Genomic DNA, 19812 nt, shown 5'->3' on the forward strand with positions numbered 1-19812 from the left:
TTGATGCTTGTTGGTGGTTGGGGGAGTATAAACGTTTACCATTCTGTTTGGGAACTGCCTATAATGCATGTAGTATGGAAGATACATCCATCATAGTTGTTGCGTTGACAGTGAAAGTATGCCGCTCAAAATGTTATCCAATCTCTATTTTAAAATCGAGCTCTGGCACCTCTACAAATCCCTGCTTCCCTTTGCGAAGGGCCTATCTATTTACTTTTATGTTGAATCATCATCCCTCTTATTAAAAAGCACCCGCTGGAGAGCACACTATCATTTGCATTCATTATTATTGGCTTATATTGGGTATGACTTGACTGGATCTCTTTTACCATGAACTAAAATGGTTAGTCAGTCCTTGATCTTTAAAGGTGCTCTGCATTTATGTTTTGCGGTCTCAGAAAGGGCTAGCGAGATACCATTTTGTTATTTTGTGTTATGATTGTTTTGAGAAAGTGTTGTCATCCAAGTTTTATTATTATGGCTCGCTAGCTGATTATACTATTGATATGAGTAATTGTGAGACCTAAGTGTTATTGTGAGTATAGTTAGTTCATAATATTTGCTGAAACCTGAATGCTGGCTTTGCATGTTTACAACAACAAGAGCAAACAGAGTTTGTAAAAGTTTTTCTTTATCACTTTCAGTTTATCAACTGAATTGCTTGAGGACAAGCAAAGGTTTAAGCTTGGGGGAGTTGATACGTCTCCAACGTATCTACTTTTCCAAACACTTTTGCCCTTGTTTTGGACTCTAACTTGCATGATTTGAATGAAACTAACCCGGAATGACGTTGTTTTTAGCAGAACTGCCATGATGTTGTTTTATGTGTAGAAAACAAAAGTTCTCGGAATGTCCTGAAAATCCACGGAGGCACTTTTTGGAAAATATAAAAAATGCTGGCGAAAGAATCAAGACCAGGGGGCCCACAACCTGTCCACGAGGGTGGGGGCGTGCCCTCCCCCTAGGTGCGCCCCCCTGTCTCGTGGGCCCCCTGAGGCTCCGCCGACCTCAACTCCAACTCCATATATTCCGTCTCGCGGAGAAAAAAAATTAGAGAGAAAGTTTCATCGCGTTTTACGATACGGAGCCGCCGCCAAGCCCTAATCTCTCTCGAGAGGGTTGGTCTGGAGTTCGTTTTCGGGGCTCCGGAGAGGGGGATTCGTCGCCGTCGTCATCATCAACCATCCTCCATCACCAATTTCATGATGCTCACCGCCGTGCGTGAGTAATTCCATCGTAGGCTTGCTGGATGGTGATGGGTTGGATGAGATTTACCATGTAATCAAGTTAGTTTTTTTAGGGTTTGATCCCTAGTATCCACTATGTTCTGAGATTGATGTTGCTATGACTTTGCTATGCTTAATGCTTGTCCCTAGGGCCCGAGTGCCATGATTTTAGATCTGAACCTATTATGTTTTCATGAATATATGTGTGTTCTTGATCCTATCTTGCAAGTCTATAGTCACCTATTATGTGTTATGATCCGACAACCCCGAAGTGACAATAATTGGGATACTTCTCGGTGATGACCGTAGTTTGAGGAGTTCATGTGTTCACTAAGTGCTAATGCTTTGTTCCGGTTCTCTATTAAACGGAGGCCTTAATATTCCTTAGTTTCCGCTAGGACCCCGCTGCCACGGGAGGGTAGGACAAAAGATGTCATGCAAGTTCTTTTCCATAAGCACGTATGACTATTTACGAAATACATGCCTACATTACATTGATGAATTGGAGTTAGTTCTGTGTCGCCCTATGTTATAGCTATTACATGAGGAATCACATCCGACATAATTATCCATCACTGATCCAATGCCTACGAGCTTTTCACATATTGTTCTTCGCTTATTTAATTTTCCGTTGCTATTGTTACAATCACTACAAAACCCAAAAATATTACTTTTGCTACTGTTACCTTTTTTATCATACTACTTTGCTACTATATACTTTGCTGCAGATACTAAGTTATCCAGGGGTGGTTGAATTGACAACTCAACTGCTAATACTCAAGAATATTCTTTGGCTCCCCTTGTGTCGAATCAATAAATTTGGGTTGAATACTTTACCCTCGAAAGCTGTTGTGATCCCCTACACTTGTGAGTTATCAGCCACAATAAAGAAAATTACATTGAGAAATATGCTAGGTAGCATTCCACATCAAAAATTCTGTTTTTATCATTTACCTACTCGAGAACGAGCAGGAATTAAGCTTGGGGATGCTTGATACGTTTCCAATGTATCTATAATTTTTTATTGTTCCATGCTATTATATTATCTTATTTGGGTGTTTAATGGGCTTTATTATACACTTTTATATTATTTTGGGACTAACCTACTAACCGGAGGCCCAGCACAAATTGCTGTTTTTTTGCCTATTTCAGTGTTTCGCAGAAAAGGAATATCAAACGGAGTTTAGACGGAATGAAACCTTCGGGAACGTGATTTTTGGAACAAACGTGATCCAGAGGACTTGGAGTGGATGTCTACCAATCAACAAGGAGGCCACGAGGCAGGGAGGCGCGCCTGCCCCCTGGGCACGCCCCCACCCTCGTGGGCCCCTCGTAGCTCCACCGACCTACTTCTTCCTCCTATATATACCTACGTACCCCGAAACCATCCAGGAGCACCACGAAACCCTATTTCCACCGCTGCAACCTTCTGTACCCGTGAGATCCCATCTTGGGGCCTTTTTCGGTGCTCCGCCGGAGGGGGCATTGATCACGGAGGGCTTCTACATCAACACCATAGCCTCTCCGATGATGTGTGAGTAGTTTACCTCAGACCTTCGGGTCCATAGTTGTTAGCTAGACGGCTTCTTCTCTCTCTTTGGGTCTCAATACAAAGTTCTCCTCGATTCTCTTGGAGATCTATTCGATGTAATCTTCTTTTGCAGTGTGTTTGTCGAGATCCGGTGAATTGTGGGTTTATGATCAAGATTATCTATGAACAATATTTGAATCTCCTCTGAATTCTTTTATGTATGATTCGTTATCTTTGCAAGTCTCTTCGAATTATCAGTTTGGTTTGGCCTACTGGATTGATCTTTCTTGCAATTTGAGAAGTGCTTAGATTTGGGTTCAATCTTGCGGTGCTCGATCCCAGTGACAGAAAGGGAAACGACATGTATTGTATTGTTGCCATCGAGGATAAAAAGATGGGGTATATCATATTTCTTGAGTTTATCCCTCCACATCATGTCATCTTGCTTAAAGCATTAGTCTGTTCTTATGAACTTAATACTCTAGATGCATGCTGGATAGCGGTCGATGTGTGGAGTAATAGAAGTAGATGCAGGCAGGAGTCGGTCTACTTGTCGCGGTCGTGATGCCTATATACATGATCATGCCTAGATATTCTCATAACTATGCTCAATTCTATCAATTGCTCGACAGTAATTTGTTCACCCACCGTAATACTTATGCTATCTTGAGAGAAGCCACTAGTGAAACCTATGGCCCCCGGGTCTATTTTCTATCTTATTAATCTTCCAACAACTAGCAATTTCTATTACCGTTTATTTTGCTTTCCTTACTTTTAGTCTTTATCATAAAAATACCAAAATTATTATATTATTATCATCTCTATCATATCTCACTTTTGCAAGTGGCCGTGAAGGGATTGACAACCCCTTTATCGCGTTGGTTGCAAGGTTCTTATTTGTTTGTGTAGGTACGAGGGACTTGCGTGTGGCCTCCTACTACATTGATACCTTGGTTCTCAAAAACTGAGGGAAATACTTATGCTACTTTGCTGCATCACCCTTTCCTTTTCAAGGGAAAACCAACGTTGTGCTCAAGAGGTAGCAAGAAGGATTTCTGGCGCCGTTGCCGGGGAATCTACGCACAAGTCAAGACATACCAAGTACCCATCACAAACTATTATCCCTCGCATTACATTATTTGCCATTTTCCTCTCGTTTTCCTCTCCCCCACTTCACCCTTGCCGTTTTATTCGCCCTCTTTTTCCGTTCGCCTCTTTTTCCATTTGCCTCTTTTTCGCTTCTGGTGCTTGGGTACTGCCCTTCCTTGGACAAGCATCCCACTTATGATTAACCCCTATTGCAAGCATCCGCAACTACAAAAGAAGTATTAAGGTAAACCTAACCATAGCATGAAACATATGTATCCAAATCAGCCCCTTACGAAGCAACACATAAACTAGGGTTTAAGCTTTTGTCACTCTAGGAACCCATCATCTACTTATTACTTCCCAATGCCTTCCTCTAGGCCCAAACAATGGTGAACTGCCATGTAGTCGACGTTCACATAATACCACTAGAGGAAAGACAACATACATCTCATCAAAATATCGAACGAATACCAAATTCACATGACTACTTACAGCAAGACTTCTCCCATGTCCTCAGGAACAAACGTAACTACTCACAAATCATATTCATGTTCATAATCAGAGGGGTATTAATATGCATAAAGGATCTGAACATATGATCTTCCACCAAATAAACCAACTAGCATCAACTACAAGGAGTAATCAACACTACTAGCAACCCACAGGTACCAATCTGAGGTTTTGGGACAAATATTAGATACAAGAGATGAACTAGGGTTTGAGAGGAGATGGTGCTGGTGAAGATGTTGATGGAGATTGACCCCCTCCCGATGAGAGGATCGATGGTGATGATTCCCCCTCCCGGAGGGATGTTTCTCCCGCAGAATAGCTCTGTCGGAGCCCTAGATTGGTTTCGCCAGGTTCCGCCTCATGGCGGCGGTGCTTCATCCCGAAAGCTTGCTTCTGATTTTTTTCTTGGGCGAAAGACTTCATATAGTAGAAGATGGGCATCGAAGGCCTGCCAGGGAGCCCACGAGACAGGGGGCGCTCCCAGGGGGTAGGACACGCCCCCACCCTCATAGATGGTGGCTGTCCCCCCTCTAGTTGATTCTTTCGCCAGTATTTTTTATTAATTCCAAAAACTGCCCCCGTGAAGTTTCAGGACTTTTGGAGTTGTGCATAATAGGTCTCTAATATTTGCTCCTTTTCCAGCCCAGAATTCCAGCTGCCGGCATTCTCCCTCTTCATGTAAACCTTGTAAAATAAGAGAGAATAGGCATAAGTATTGTGACATAACGTGTAATAACATCTCATAATGCAATAAATATCGATATAAAAACATGATGCAAAATGAACGTATCAACAACCCCGATGACAAGCCAAGCAATGGGTTCATACTTTTAACATTCTCAAGCCTTTTCAACTTTCGCGCAATACATAAGCGTGAGCCATGCATATAGCATTATAGATAGAATAGAATATGATAGTGGAGGTTGTGTAGAGAAGACAAAAAAGGAGAAAGTCTCACATCGACGAGGATAATCAATAGGCTATTGAGATGCTCATCAATTAATGTCAATGCAAGAAGTAGGATTGCCATGCAACGGATGCACTAGAGCTATAAGTATACGAAAGCTCAAAAGAAAACTAAGTGGGTGTACGTCCAACTCGCTTGCCCAGGAAGACCTAGGACAATTTGAGGAAGCCCATCATTGGAATATAGAAGCCAAGTTCTATAATGAAAATTTTCCACTAGTAATATATGAAAGTGACAAAATAGGAGACTCTCCCAGTGCGCCGGCCTATATGCGCAGGGATTATCAGTGTGGTTCACAAGTTGTACCTTCGTTTCCCTGAAAAAAACAAGTTGTACCTTCGTTCTGTTCCTGTTTTCTCTTGTTTCTTCTTATTTTTTTCCTTTTCTTTTTTCTTTGGTTCTTTTTGGTTTGTTCAACAATTTTCCTCGGTATTCTATTTTCTTCATTATAAATTCCATTTCTTTTGTGTTACACTTGTTTTCTTCTTTTCTCGGTTTTAATTATATTTTATCTTTTCTTCGTCTGTTTTCTCGGCTTTCACAAGTTTTCCTTTTCTTTATTCGTTGTTTCTTTGTTAGATTTTATTTATTTTCTCTGGTTTTCTTCATCTCTCTTTCTTTTTCACTGGTTTTCTTTGTTTCTTTCTTCGGCTTTCATTGATTTTCTTTAATTTTCTTCATTTCTCGTTCTTTCTCATTGGTTTTCTTTGGTTTTTTTTGTTTCTTTCTATGTGCTTTTCTTTGTAATTTTCAAACGTTTTTCTTTGGTTTTAGGACCTTTTTTTGGGTTCTTTCTATGTGTTTGTATCAGTATTCCTCGGTATTCTATGAACATTTTCATGTACATGTGAAACATTTCTTTATACATGTTAAACATTTTTACAATATACAATGAATTTTCTTAAAATAAACGTTTTTATGTCAATATTTTTCCCTACATGAAGAAACAATTTATACATGTTTAACAGGTTTTAGTACTACATGATTAGCATTGTTAAATACAATGATTAATATTCCTTCCAAATACATATTTGACGTCTAATTTTTTTCATATACATTGTATATTTTTCATAAACATCTAAAATATTATTTGATATATGCTTAACATTTTTCATAAACATACAGAACATTTTTCACACTTTATTATAATGTGACATACTTATTTTTGAAACACGTGCACATTTTTCACACTTTATTATAATGCGAGATATATTTTCACACTTTATTATAATGCGACATAGCAGTGTTTGTGAATGCTATCAACATTTTTTCATATACTTTTGAAACATTTATTTTACATATGTTTAACATTTTGGACTATATTATTATATTTATTATTATTATTGTTATTATTATTGTTATTATTATCATCATTATCATTATTATTGTTGTTGTTCTTGTTGTTGTAATATGATAATGTATTTTTTGTAACATGTGAGCATATTTTGAAATGTCACAATGTTTTTAAAATCCTCTATCAACATTAGTTTTGAATTAATCTACATTTGTTTTACTTTTTGTTAACATTTTTATGCTTTTAAGTACATATTCATTTACAAGATTTTCGAAAATAAGAATAAAAAATTAAAAAAGAGGGAGAAAGACAAGCTTACTTGGAACCTACATAGGCCGGATCATTCGTGACGCCCTCACGTGGGCGGTCGCTTCAACTTGAGTCACGCGCTTTATAGCTGCCCCCAAAGAAACAAAGGAGAGCAACTATTGAGAGGTAAACCTCGTGGGAGCTCCTCTAGGGTCAGCTTTGATGGACGGAGAGCGTGCGACTTGGCACGCTCTCAGTCGCCGCCACGTGTCGCACGCTTGGCGTTACCTCGGGATTTTGTTTTTTAATATTCTGTGCGTGTGTTCTGGTTTAGATGGTTTTTGCCTGGTTTTTTTCCTTTTCCCCGATTTTTCTTAGGTTTGAAAGAAAACAATTCAATCATTTTTTGCGCGAGAAAACACGTTTATTTTTCTTCCGCGAGAGGCGCAGGTTTTGCTTCTGCGCCCTGTGCTATTCAAAAAATGGAAAAAAATATGTTTTTTTTCTTCCGCGAGAGGCACATATTTCATTCTTGTGGATGCACAGGTTTGCTTCCGCGGGAGGCACAGCTATGCCTCTTGGAAAGAGGAAAATATTTTTTCATTCCACAAGAGACACGGATTTGCTTCCACAATTTCGCTTCTGAGAGAGGCCCAATGCCTCTTGAGAAAGAAAGAAAAAATAAATACATTTTTGTCTTCCGTGAGAGGCACACTTTTGCTTCCGCGAGAGGCACAAAGTTGTGCCTCTCATAAAGTAAAAATTGTGTTTCTTTCTTTCGCGAGATGCACAAAATTTGATTCACATAGAAGCACATATTTGCTTTCGCGACAGGCACATTTGCGCCACTTAAAAAATGGATAAAAAAAGTGGGAGGGAGGATCGTGCTTCCTGCTCTTTTTTCAGGGATTTTTGTGGAAAAATAGTTTATCGAAACCTATTAACATGGGATAGCGCGAATCCAACCATGTAAATGGTTTACAATTTGGAAGCACGGTTTAAAAGATAAAACATGTTGAATAAATGAATATACAAAAAACGAAATAATACCAGGTTGAAACAAGTGGTGCACATACAATGTGCCGCTTGTCATAACCTCGCAAGGTGGGAGTGACCCTTGCAAGGTGTTCCCCTTAATTAGTGATTTCGAGAACATAGCCACGTTAAGCGTACCCCTAGACCCTAGCGCGTGTTGCAATGGATATGGGCCAGCCTAATTACTCACCTTTCTCCACAGGTTTTTTTTTTATGAAAACACCTTTCTCCACAGGTTAGATGTGCATTTCTTCGTGCTGGTGCAGTACTATTCTAACTATGTTGCACTGTTTTGCAAATATTATTTTGAGTTTTTCTTTTGGTTCGTTTTTGTTTGTCCTCTTTGAATTTTTTTTTTCTTTTGATTTTTTTCTTTTTTCTTTTTTCTTTTTGTTTTTTCTTCGTGGCCTTCTTTGTTTTTTTTTGTTTTCTGCCTGTTTTCTTTGTTTTCTTTCAGGTTTTTACCTTTTTCTTACCTTTTCGGTTTTCTTCTGTTCTTTCCCGTTTTCATTAGTTTTTGTGTTTCTCCTATTCTCTTTAGTTTTCTTTATTTCTTTCATGGTTTTCATCAGTTTTTTTGTTTGTTCCTGAATCTTTTTTCGCTTTTCATTATTAAAATTTATGAGTAACATTTGTGAAATCTAATAATTTCTATGACTAAAAGTTTTCATACACACTTTACATTTAATTTATAAATCTAGTTCATTTATATATATGTGGTTGACATTTTTCAAATAAAAGATTAACTTTCTTATTACATGATCAATAAATTTGTATACTCCAAGAACATTTTTTGTACACATTAACATTTTTGGAAAACCTGATCAGCATTTTTTCAAACGCGATGTATTTGTTTTGTCTATATTTTTCATATACATGACGAAAAAAACTATACACATTTAATCTTTTTTTGATTGCTTGATTAATATTTTTCAAGTATTTGTTTAACATTCTTTCTAAATGCTTGATTAACATTTTCTAAATATGTGATAGACATTTTTCATACACATTGCACATTTTTTGTAAACATTTGAAACATACTTAATATACTTGTTTACAATTATTAATATATATGATTAGTATTCTGCAATCCAATATTTTATGACTAATTTTTTTCGTACACATTGCAAATTTCAATTATATATATATATATATATATATATATATATATATATATATATATATATATATATATATATATAAAATACATCTTTATATACGTGATTATCATTTTGCAAATACTATTATTATTTTAATAAATGATAAATAATTTTTGTATACTCCAGGAACATTTTTTTGTACACATTTCTCATTTTTTCAAAACCTGATCAACATGTTTTCATACACATTGTATTTATTTTGTATATATATTTTGTACATGACCAATATTTTCAATATACATCTTTAACATTTTTAAAATGCTTGATTAATATTTTTCAAATACTTGATTAATTTGTTTCTTGAAATGCGTGATTAATATTTTTTTTTTAAATACCTGATCAACATTTTTCTTACACGCTGAATATTTTTTGAATACATGAGATACATTTTCTATATACATATTTAACATTTCTAAGACAGATGATCAACATTTTCTCAAACACATTGGTTTTGTTTTGTCAATTGTTGTTGTATACATGACATACATTTTTTATACATACTTAACATTTTTCAAATTATTCATTAATATTTTTTAAATACTTAATCAATTCTTTCTTGAAATACTTGTTGTTTAATAAAATACATGATCACATTTTAGTATAAAGGAGAAAAAAATAGATTTTGGAAATACATGATCAATATATATATAGTAACGCCAAACTAAACATGAATGTATGATAGCTAGTTCTACACCCCAATAACGGTACATACGAAATATAGTAACAGATTATGTAAAAATACAGTAGTTTTCGATATTGTCAATTACAAACTTGCATAGTAATATATATTTTTCGGATTAATCAATTTTATACACCATTTTAGTAGATTTTATATATAGGGTTACTAGGGGTGTACAATAAGGCATTATTCACCCCACCATTGCCCCCCCCCCCTATTTTTTAGCATCATTCCATTGTAATTTTACGTTTCGTAAATTTCGCCTTATTTCATACGTAAAAAGAAAATGTAAGAAAATATATAATCGCCGTAAAAATTACTGACATAAGAACATAATGTAAAATATACATAAAATTTATTTATTTTCTTCCTGTGACTTATATTTTTATTTTCTTATGCCAAATTTTATGTAGTGAATGAATATGAATGTAACAATTTGTATTTCAAATGTAATTTATTTATAAAATAATCGAAAGATTACCTGGGAAGAAAATAACTATTTCTGCACGCGGGGTGATGAATAGTCTCTGTGCGCGCGCATAGAGGTCTGTGTCAAATGCTTGGGTAATATTTTTTAAATACTTAATTAACATTTTTTCCAATAATTGATTAATATTAATTTAAAATGTGCGGTCAACATTTTCCGTACATAATGTATATATTTTTCTTATATATGCGAAACGTTCTCTTAATACACATTTTACATTTTTGAAACACATAATGAATACTTTTTTCATACACATTGTTTATTTTCTCTACACATAGATATATGTGTATTCATGACAACAAAATTTATACACAGTGTACATTTTCTCAGATGCATGATTAACATTTTTTAAATACTCAATTATTTTTTTCAATTGCTCTATTAGTTTTTTTAATATGTACACAACATTTTTCATCCACATTGAAAATATTTTTTTACATTTTTTGACTTGAAAATATTTTCTCTCTCCAAATTTTACATTTTTAAAATATTTGGTTATATTTTCATAAAATTATTTATGTAAAGTGTTTTTTAATATATATATATATATATACACACACACACACACACACATATATATATATATATATATATATATATATATATATATATATTAAAAAAACACTTTACAAAGAGAGTCGTGTAAATCCAGCTAGGCTACAGAGCTATGATAATGGACCAGTCCGAGAAACATAGCTGCTTCATTGTGTTTTTTATATCGCTCGATTGTTTCAATTTGTTTCTTTTCCCCTTTTTATTTATAATTTTTTTTTCATATTCTGAATTGTTCTAGTATATAAATATTTTTATTTCAAATGTTTATGCTCTGTTTATGCAATGGTAAAATATGTTCGTGTAACTTTAAAAATATTGATGTGTTTGAAAAGAAATACATAAAACACTGTTCATGCATTATGAAAAACTGTTCTTAAAATTTGAAAATTGTTTCCACAATCTAAACGAATATACGCGATATTTGAAAATAAGGCTCACACATTTCAAAAAAATATATGCATGACATAGATAAAAAAATGAATATACTATATAAAAAATATTCAAGTGGTTTAATAAATTGTTTTGTATCTCACTAGGAAAATGTTCAACAGGTATTTGAAAATGTTTCAAAATTGTATAAATATGTATTTTGAAAAATGTAAACCATGAATTTTCAAATGTTAAATGTATATAATGAAATGTTTTACTTGTATACTAAATATTTACAGTATCTATAGACAAAGTAGACGTCAAAACATATACTATATGAAATATAATAATGTATTTATAGAATGTTAAACGCGTATCCAAAAGTAATCCTGATGTATAAGAAAAATAAACATTCTATATGAAAATAAAAGAAGTGTGTTGAAAAATAAAAATAAAAAGCCAGAGAAAACCGAGGAAAAGATAGAAAATAAGTGAGAAAACCCTTAAAAACCAATAATGACATGGGAAAATGTGTATATAAACACAAAGAAATAAAAGTAATTAAAACAATGAAAACAAAGAAAAGACATTAATAATCATATAAAACTAAAACAAGAAAAAGAAACTACAAATTATAAAAGCCCAAAGAAAATTGATGAAAACCCTAAAAAAACAGAAAATTAAAGAAGTTAAAAAAACCCTACTAAAAACTGGACCAATGCAGATAGTTCGACAACAAAAGAAGAAAAACCCCGGACGTATGCAACGACCCGAGCAGCGACCGCACGAGTGATCCGAACAGCGATCTAGTTGCTGGGCTGGACCAAGCGCGCGGACGCCAGAGGCGAGATGTAATAGGAATCAGTACGAGCAATATATAGCTCTGATTGTTTCCTTACCGGTGTTGGGAAGGTTTTAGAACCCTCCTTCAACCATTTTTTATGGATTTTCTTATGGTTTTCTCATCTATCTTTACTGTTTTCAAATCTTCAACTTTTTTTCAAACTCATGAACTTTTTCAATACCATGAAGGTTTTTTTTTCAAATTTATGAACGTTTTTCAAAATCATGAAAAAATTTCAACATAACGACTAATTTCCAAATTCACATACTTTTTTCTCAATTCCATGAAATATTTTGAAATTCATAAAAAATAAATTTCGTGAACGTTTTTTGAAATTCCGGACATGTTAAAAATTTATTAACATTTTTGAAAATTATAATTACTCTTGAAATTTAGGAACATTTTCCAAATTTTTGCATGCCTTTTGAAACTTATGATTTTTTTTAAAATCCATGACATTTTCTTCGAAAAAAATTCTTGGGACATCATGAATTTGTTTTTTGTACCTATAAAATGGTTCATGAATCTCAAATTTGAAACCTCTTTTAAATAATCCTTTCAAACATCTTTGAAAGAATCATTTGGTTTTTCCCATAGGATTGTTCATGTTTAGGATGTTTTTATACTTAAAATTTGTTCATGTTTACGATTTTTTTTTACTACATCTCATAGGATTTCGAGCATCCATTGAAATTTGTGTGAAAAAATCTTTTGTTTTTTTATATGCAATAAAACAATTAAAAATCTTGTAGAATTGAGATTGACATGACATTCCAATCATATATTTTTCTATTCCCCTGTTTTTATATTTCCGCAAATCAAAGAGGCTCTGAATAATAAAGACCGTCGAAGCTCAAAGACAAAAGCCATGTGGTGTGTTTTTCGGTCCTGAGGAAAAACGATTGTATCCCATTTTTTGATAGATTTTAAAAATATGTTATTTAAAATCAGTTCATATATGTAAACTTAAAATATTTATTACATTAAAAATATTCGTATTAGAAAGCATATATTTTTAGAAGCATGTATTAGAAACAAACGGGCTGAACTTTTCTCATGTGTGCACGGTGTTTGGAGTCTGCGCCTTAGCAGCATCCTCTAGCCTTCAAATAGTGTAGGTCAAGCTTTGTATGACGACTCAGTTAGATGCATTTTTTCAAGCCTCGAACGCTAAATGGTTGATTATTATAGTGATTTTATGATGACTTTGCTATACTTGCTCTTACTATAATTGTAATACTTGGGCGTGTTGGATGATAAACCTTTGTATTTGTGACAGATTAGGCTATTGTATTTCTTATTAAACTAATAATTGTCCTTGCGTTGCAAGGGGACTTAAATATTCTAATACGTTATACCATGATTTACTTGATAATATAAGTGTGATTTTTTAAATAAATATTTACCGAATTCCCTGTTGGTGATATACCTACATAAATGTATTTTAGGATTTTTTAGTCACTTTGTTGGTTTATTACTAAAGGAAATGTATTTTTTTTGTAGGGAAATATAAATTTATTTGATAAATCAATAAAAGATGGGACGATTAATACGATTCATAGAAATGATGCTCGAACGATGAAAGGTTCGACGAGCACTCTGTTTGACAGAAAAAGGAACGCCATTTCTTCAAGAGAACTTTTCCTCTCTATGAAAATAGTATATTTGCTAGTACTAGCTGATTACGCTGATTACACAACACCAGTGATTTGTTCAAAAAAAAAAACACCGGTGAATCGAGCAAGGGAAGTCCACGGAAGGACAGACGTACGTACGTGCGTAAGTGCGTTGGTGACCTCTCTCGCTCGCTACGATAATTTTTTTTTTTGAAAGCTACGATAATTTTGACTTCCGCAGGTGCTTGACGAACATTGCTCGGTTTGATTTGTTACGTTCCGTTTTATCACTTGGCGACGTCCGACTTTATTGTTAGAATTAACTAGCAAAGTGGCCCGCTCGATGCGCGGGCTAGAAAATTTATAAAGTTGATTGATGAGAACATATTACTTTATTAGTCCAAATATAAATTGGAATTACATGGGATGTCGTTTTTAAATAGAACACTTCTGTGAACATAGTTTTATCTTTGGTATTTTGAGTTTTTACCGAGAGATAAATGTATTTATAAATGGTACAGATACTTTAACATGCTTTAATAACATATATAATGAGGAGCAAAGATCAATAGATTACTATCCATGAAAGTAACAATTTATTCTGGAAAATATATACAATCAATTTTGTATCTTCTATATAAAAAAGTAATAATGCCATGATCTTAGATTAGTTAGTTCAATGCCGCATAATATAACCTTTATTTTGGTGTTTGTTTCATTTAGATTCACATACATTTTTCAATTCAGTTGTGGTGAATTAGTGGGAAATGATGTTTGTCACATATTCGCCGAAAGAAAACAAATATTTCAGTATGGCTAACCCGACGACTATGTGATCTCCTACCAAGAATTGGTTGCGAGGGCGTCATGTTTTAGTGTGCCAAAATATGTGCTACTTATTTGTCTTAGTTCAATAATACGTGATATCTTAAACATTGATACATTTTTATAGGTGTATATGCATATATAATTGTATTCATAATAAAATATAAAAAACAATGATAGACTATTATTTACAATAAATTAAAGATATTGATCCATGTATTCAATAAACTCTACGCAATTAGGCGTTGAGTTATAAGAGTACCAACCACTCAAGATTAGTTCTGGTATCCATTTTAGTGTAGATCTGCAACTCGATGCATGTTTGCCAATTTTGTGCATGGCGATAAAGATTGATTTGGTTATGTGCTTACCTGGTTTCCTCATATCTAGTTCTTGCTTACATATACAACTGGATTAATATTTTATAAAAATATTTCCACAAATAAATGGCCAACACTTTCTCATCATTTGGTTTCACTAATCAATGCTCATTTATGCACTTATCCATCGATGCATGTGAATGTACACGCTTATATATAACTACGGCGATCTATTTTGACTGTGATTATTGGGTATAATTATGAAAAATTCTTATTTATGATTTCTTTCAGTATAACCAATACGTGTAGGTCTAATTATACATGTATCACACACGAACTGTTTATATACATGCTTGATAACAATCAAAAGTGATTCATTCAAGTATAATTATGAAGATAGGTCAAACATGATACGTTTAGGAACAGTTGGGAAGATTCGTCCATATATGCTTTTCTAAGCGGTCACTTAGAACTATTAAATAATAGTATAATATAATATTATGTGTTTGTTCTATATATTGTGGGATTTGCTTGCTATTATGTGGGCTAGAACTTCTATTGTAATATTTTCCCATGACTTTAGTATCCATGCAAGTTCAATCTCTCACGAATTTTTTTTCAGTAAGGGTATTAATGGGATTTCACTTAGAGAGAATCTGAATAGATTGCTAGGTCCTACCTGGAAGAACACAAAATTGCAGAGTTCGCTAGCCGTACTTGGCTGTTAAAATCTAATAGATGCTTGTAATGTAAGCATTGTATTTCTGGTCGGCTAACTTATATAGTAACTACATTTATTTAGCTCAATTTGATTTTTAACAATCTGCATCAATGACATTGTAGGAGTTGTTGTGAAGTTTGGAACACCCAGTAAAAAGGATGTACTTGTACTTCAGAATCCTGAAAATACATTAGAATAATATCTAAAATGAGATGGAATTCAGTGGATCTATTACATATGACCCCGAAGTTCTATAATAGGATAATTCAAAAGCACTCAATAGGTAAAGCTAGTGAAAATATGGCCGATCTTATATAAACTGTCACACAAACTGTCATACAGTTGGGAATGCTTAGAGAAGCATGTTTCTTAAAGGATAAGTCTTACAGTTGTATAAGATGTCCACCACAATTACATTAAGTTTCATGTTATTATAATGTATTTATCATGGATAAAACTAACTGCATAATTTCTTTTTTATGGGGCAACTGCATAATCTTTTTAGGTGCACGTAATATTATTACTGAACCAATTCGTTGGAACCACCAAAAAGAGGAATGCTAGCATCAATAACTTGTGGCATAAATATTGGATATGTGAATTGTGCAAAGGAAGGCAGAGTCTGTTGTGCTAAAATTATTTCTCCTGTTCAAATGTGTTTTACTATTGGGACCAAGTAATACTGTGCACAGGACCCAATCACACTACATCAACAACCGATGTAGTTGAGAAAGGTAATCTTTAATGCCTACTGTGTAACTGCATATAATAAAAAAAATTGAGGGTAATAATATAAATATGCAGTGGTGAACGACATGAGTTTCTGAAGCATAGTGTTTACATACGCTTCAATGCATTACAGACATGAACAGCTTATCTCCTGTAATTAGAGTAATTACATTGTTTCAACTCTTCTAGCTGATCACGCGAACACACCAAATTACTGAATTTTCTTTTATGTATTTTGGCGGGTAGCTGAAACATATGTACATTACTTTTCTGATCAATTTTGTCCCAATGTTCATGCAGTTGCCTGCAGCATTTTTTTTATTGTAAGACTTGGCTTGACGGTCCCTTGTGCTACTTGACGTACAAAAATCTTTTCCTCCCATATCCATATAAATCCATCTTTTGTCGATCTGTATCACTCAATCTTGAACAGAAATAGTACCCAAGATGGAAATTTTAACTTATCAGAAGAAGAGTGAAATACCTAGATATTAGATGATGTGTTCTAGATAAGCCAAAAGTCTCGGCAGACCAATCAAGATGAATATACATGCATAGCAGAGTAGCTCCAGCCTCTTGATTGTGTCTGTGCATGAAATTTTCGATGTTCCTTCACCCCAACAATTTACATGCAGAGGTTGGATCCCATCGGCCACCGACGCAGACTGCTCTTAGAGGTGGCCGGCGGCAAACGCGGGCTTGCAATTCGGCAGGGAGATAGCAAATCAGGAAAATAGCTATGTTGTGTTTTTTATATCGTACTCCATCGGAACAGAGTTGAAGATTTGAAGTTTCTATTTTTTTTCAGTATCTCTATCAATTTATCTTTTTTTCTACTTAGCCTATCAAGTACTATTAGTATCTAATAGAGATAAATAAATCTTCAACAACAATCCAAGATGCAGTGATAATATAAAAATTATAGGTTAAACACGTGGTTACTTTAGTAGCCAGCCGCAATTCACTTATTAGAATATATGTAGAAGAAAGCAAGCCAAGAGAAGACAATGGGTAATATTTTAGATTTCCAAAGAAAAATAAATAAAGATTCTCACCGCCAGAAAAAATTGATAAGTCGCAATGGATCTCTGCTAAAGGATCAACTGTATATGTGGTTCTCTTCTCCATGTTAGGGCTTCGGTTGAAAACTCATGTTTACTTTGGACACAGCGGCGACGTATAGCGCCATCTTCCCTCCTGAGGGTGTTGTCGTGGAGCTTAGGTGTGCTAGGGCGTAGTGTGGTCTTGTATCCAATCTTTCCTGTGTTCTTGATCGGTAGCATAGTCGTGTTCGTTCTGTGTGACCCGATTATCCCAGGATCTGCTTTGTAAGAGGGCTAGTTCGCCATCTTATATCATTTGATGTTGTATTCTGTTCTGGTGAGAAGGAGGAAGCCGCACAGTGAAATTATATCCCCGAGCAATATGCTTTCACCTGTCGCTGCCGGCAGCGTCACCTCCGGCCGGTTTGGACCTTGAGTGGCTACTCATCAACAGGGAACATGACACGATCAGGCAATCCATCCAAGCTTTTTATCTCGTTGAGTGCATGCATGCATGCATGTAGCGCCATGCATATCTGAAGGGCAGATCACGTCATTTTTTCCCACCCAATGCGTGCATGCATAAGAAAGGCATCAATATGCATGTACGTCCTAGCTGTGGCGTTTACAAGTGGACGTCTTGGTGCGAGCCATGTTCAAGCGGTGGAGAAAAAATAAAAGAATAGATGAAACGTTTTTTGCATTGTAATGGCAAAGGTGGGTAAATTTTTCCACTTAAATATTATCTAATGGTTGTAGATTTTTAGTCTATTGAATTAACGGTCAGATGTTTCTAATTTTTATGGTAATTTCTAGCATAATTCTCTTTTTTTTGGTTAACCCATCAAGTACTTTTCTAGCATAATTCTCTTTTTTCTGATTAACCCATCAAGTACTTTTTATATATAAATAGATTAACCATGTGTTAATTATGGGATTAATCCCTGCTTGTACTAACCGCAGGCAGTTGTAAACTGCCGCGTCGGTTCCTGCCGAACAGGCACCTCCTCTGAACAGACACCTTTTCCAATGGTGTCATTTCCCTTGTATAAATAGCAGATGCCATCTAGTAAAGAAGAGAGTTGATTCATTTTTCCTCTCAACACGTTATCAGCCCTTTGCTCTCCGACGAGAGAAATAGGCCATCCCAGGCAGCGGTTATGTATGCCTGAAACGCCTGCCCGCGGAACCCGGTGCCTCCCCGACTACGGCCCTCGAACAACAACGGCAAGCGGCCTTGGCTTGCCCCGGCGGCGTGGCTTCCGAGCGGCCGGCGTCACTACACGATGTGACGAGTCAACCGGCAACCGCCGTTCTGCATAGAGAAGGGAATTTGTCAATAGATTGCTTATTTGATCTTCTCTGCTTGTGATTAATCAAAGATTCAATTATTGATTGCTTTTCCTAACGTCCTTGCACTTACGAGAATTGCTTCATCCGAGCATGTGGGCATGGAATCAGGACAATGTTCGCAACCTTCCATCGGAAAGACATCAACGAAGGAAAAGACGAACGGAAAAGGCACCTTTGATCAATGGATTGAAAACCCAAACAAGAACTGTAAGCGTGCAGGTAGTCTTCTACAATTCGGGGTGTTCTTACCTCTTAATGGATCGACGCTGTCGATTTTGAACGGCACGAGCGGCCTACGGCCGGCAAGAAGCACGTCGGCCCTCTCCGTCCGCGCTACGGCTGCAGACTGCGTGAGCGCGATTGGCCGTGACGGCGCGGCCGCATCTGACGCAGCGCCTGCGACCAAGGCCTCACTTGCAGAAGGCATGATGGCGGCCTCTGGCCGGCGCTGGCTGAAGCGCGCGCGCCGCGGTCGCTCCTCCCTCCGGCCATGGCGCAGCCTTCCAGGCCGTCGTTGAGGGTCCCCTTCCCCCGCGCGGCGCTCGCGCCCGTTGTACCCAACGAAAGCAGAGGCACCTCCGGCCGGCGAGCCTATCTCGAATGGCTGCATAGAAAAATTCCCCATTGGGATTTCATATCCGCACATGAAAACAAGAGGATAAGGAACCTTATCCCTCGACATTGTGCATCAAGGTCCTCGCAGTTGCATGAATTTGCAAAACAGGTCGAACAGTGGTCCAGACCGATTGTGCACCGTATCCTATTTCTGGGATTTTGCACATCGGATTCTGTTAACAGTACTATTTACTAATAGTATTTACCTGTTTTAGACCCTGTTAATTGCTGCATTTTCTGTTGAGTTTCAACATTCCAAAAAATATGTGGTTATTATATGTGGCATGTTCAGTGTGTTTGCTTTTTAGCAATCCCTATAACATGTCCTATTATTACAACAATATTGATTTGCGATTGAGAATATTTTTCTCTCGCAAAATAATCTCATAGCGATTGAGATTAATTTTCTCTCGGAAAATATTAATTCACCCTGCTGAATTATCTTGCAACTTGATACAATATCATCTCATTTAATTTGAGGCCTATATAATTCAAGTTTTTCACTTGAACATCAAGATTGCAACATCATTACTATTCATTATGATAGTGGTGTATTTCTGTTGAGTACGATGTATTCCGGAATGTACGTATCTCC

The 19812-nt window shown here is 35.6% G+C and overlaps 1 protein-coding gene across 3 annotated transcripts; it reads right to left on the reverse strand.

Annotated features, from left to right (window-relative positions):
* Positions 1-18271: 18271 nt before the first annotated feature.
* Positions 18272-19393, reverse strand: LOC123040076 (uncharacterized). Of its 3 annotated transcripts, XM_044463017.1 has the most exons (3): positions 18852-19349; positions 18673-18725; positions 18272-18564 (listed from the first exon to the last, which is right to left on the reverse strand). In XM_044463017.1, exons 1-3 carry the CDS (start codon positions 19282-19284, stop codon positions 18529-18531), a joined length of 522 nt encoding a protein of 173 aa, XP_044318952.1. In that variant the 5' UTR covers positions 19285-19349; the 3' UTR covers positions 18272-18528. The 3 variants fall into 3 exon arrangements, with proteins under 3 accessions (XP_044318952.1, XP_044318950.1, XP_044318951.1); XM_044463015.1 differs by lacking the exon at positions 18673-18725 and having other exon boundaries at positions 18852-19393; XM_044463016.1 differs by lacking the exon at positions 18272-18564 and having other exon boundaries at positions 18576-18725; positions 18852-19355.
* Positions 19394-19812: the final 419 nt, after the last annotated feature.

Source organism: Triticum aestivum, chromosome 2B, assembly GCF_018294505.1.
Source record: "Triticum aestivum cultivar Chinese Spring chromosome 2B, IWGSC CS RefSeq v2.1, whole genome shotgun sequence".
Lineage (NCBI taxonomy): Eukaryota > Viridiplantae > Streptophyta > Magnoliopsida > Poales > Poaceae > Triticum > Triticum aestivum.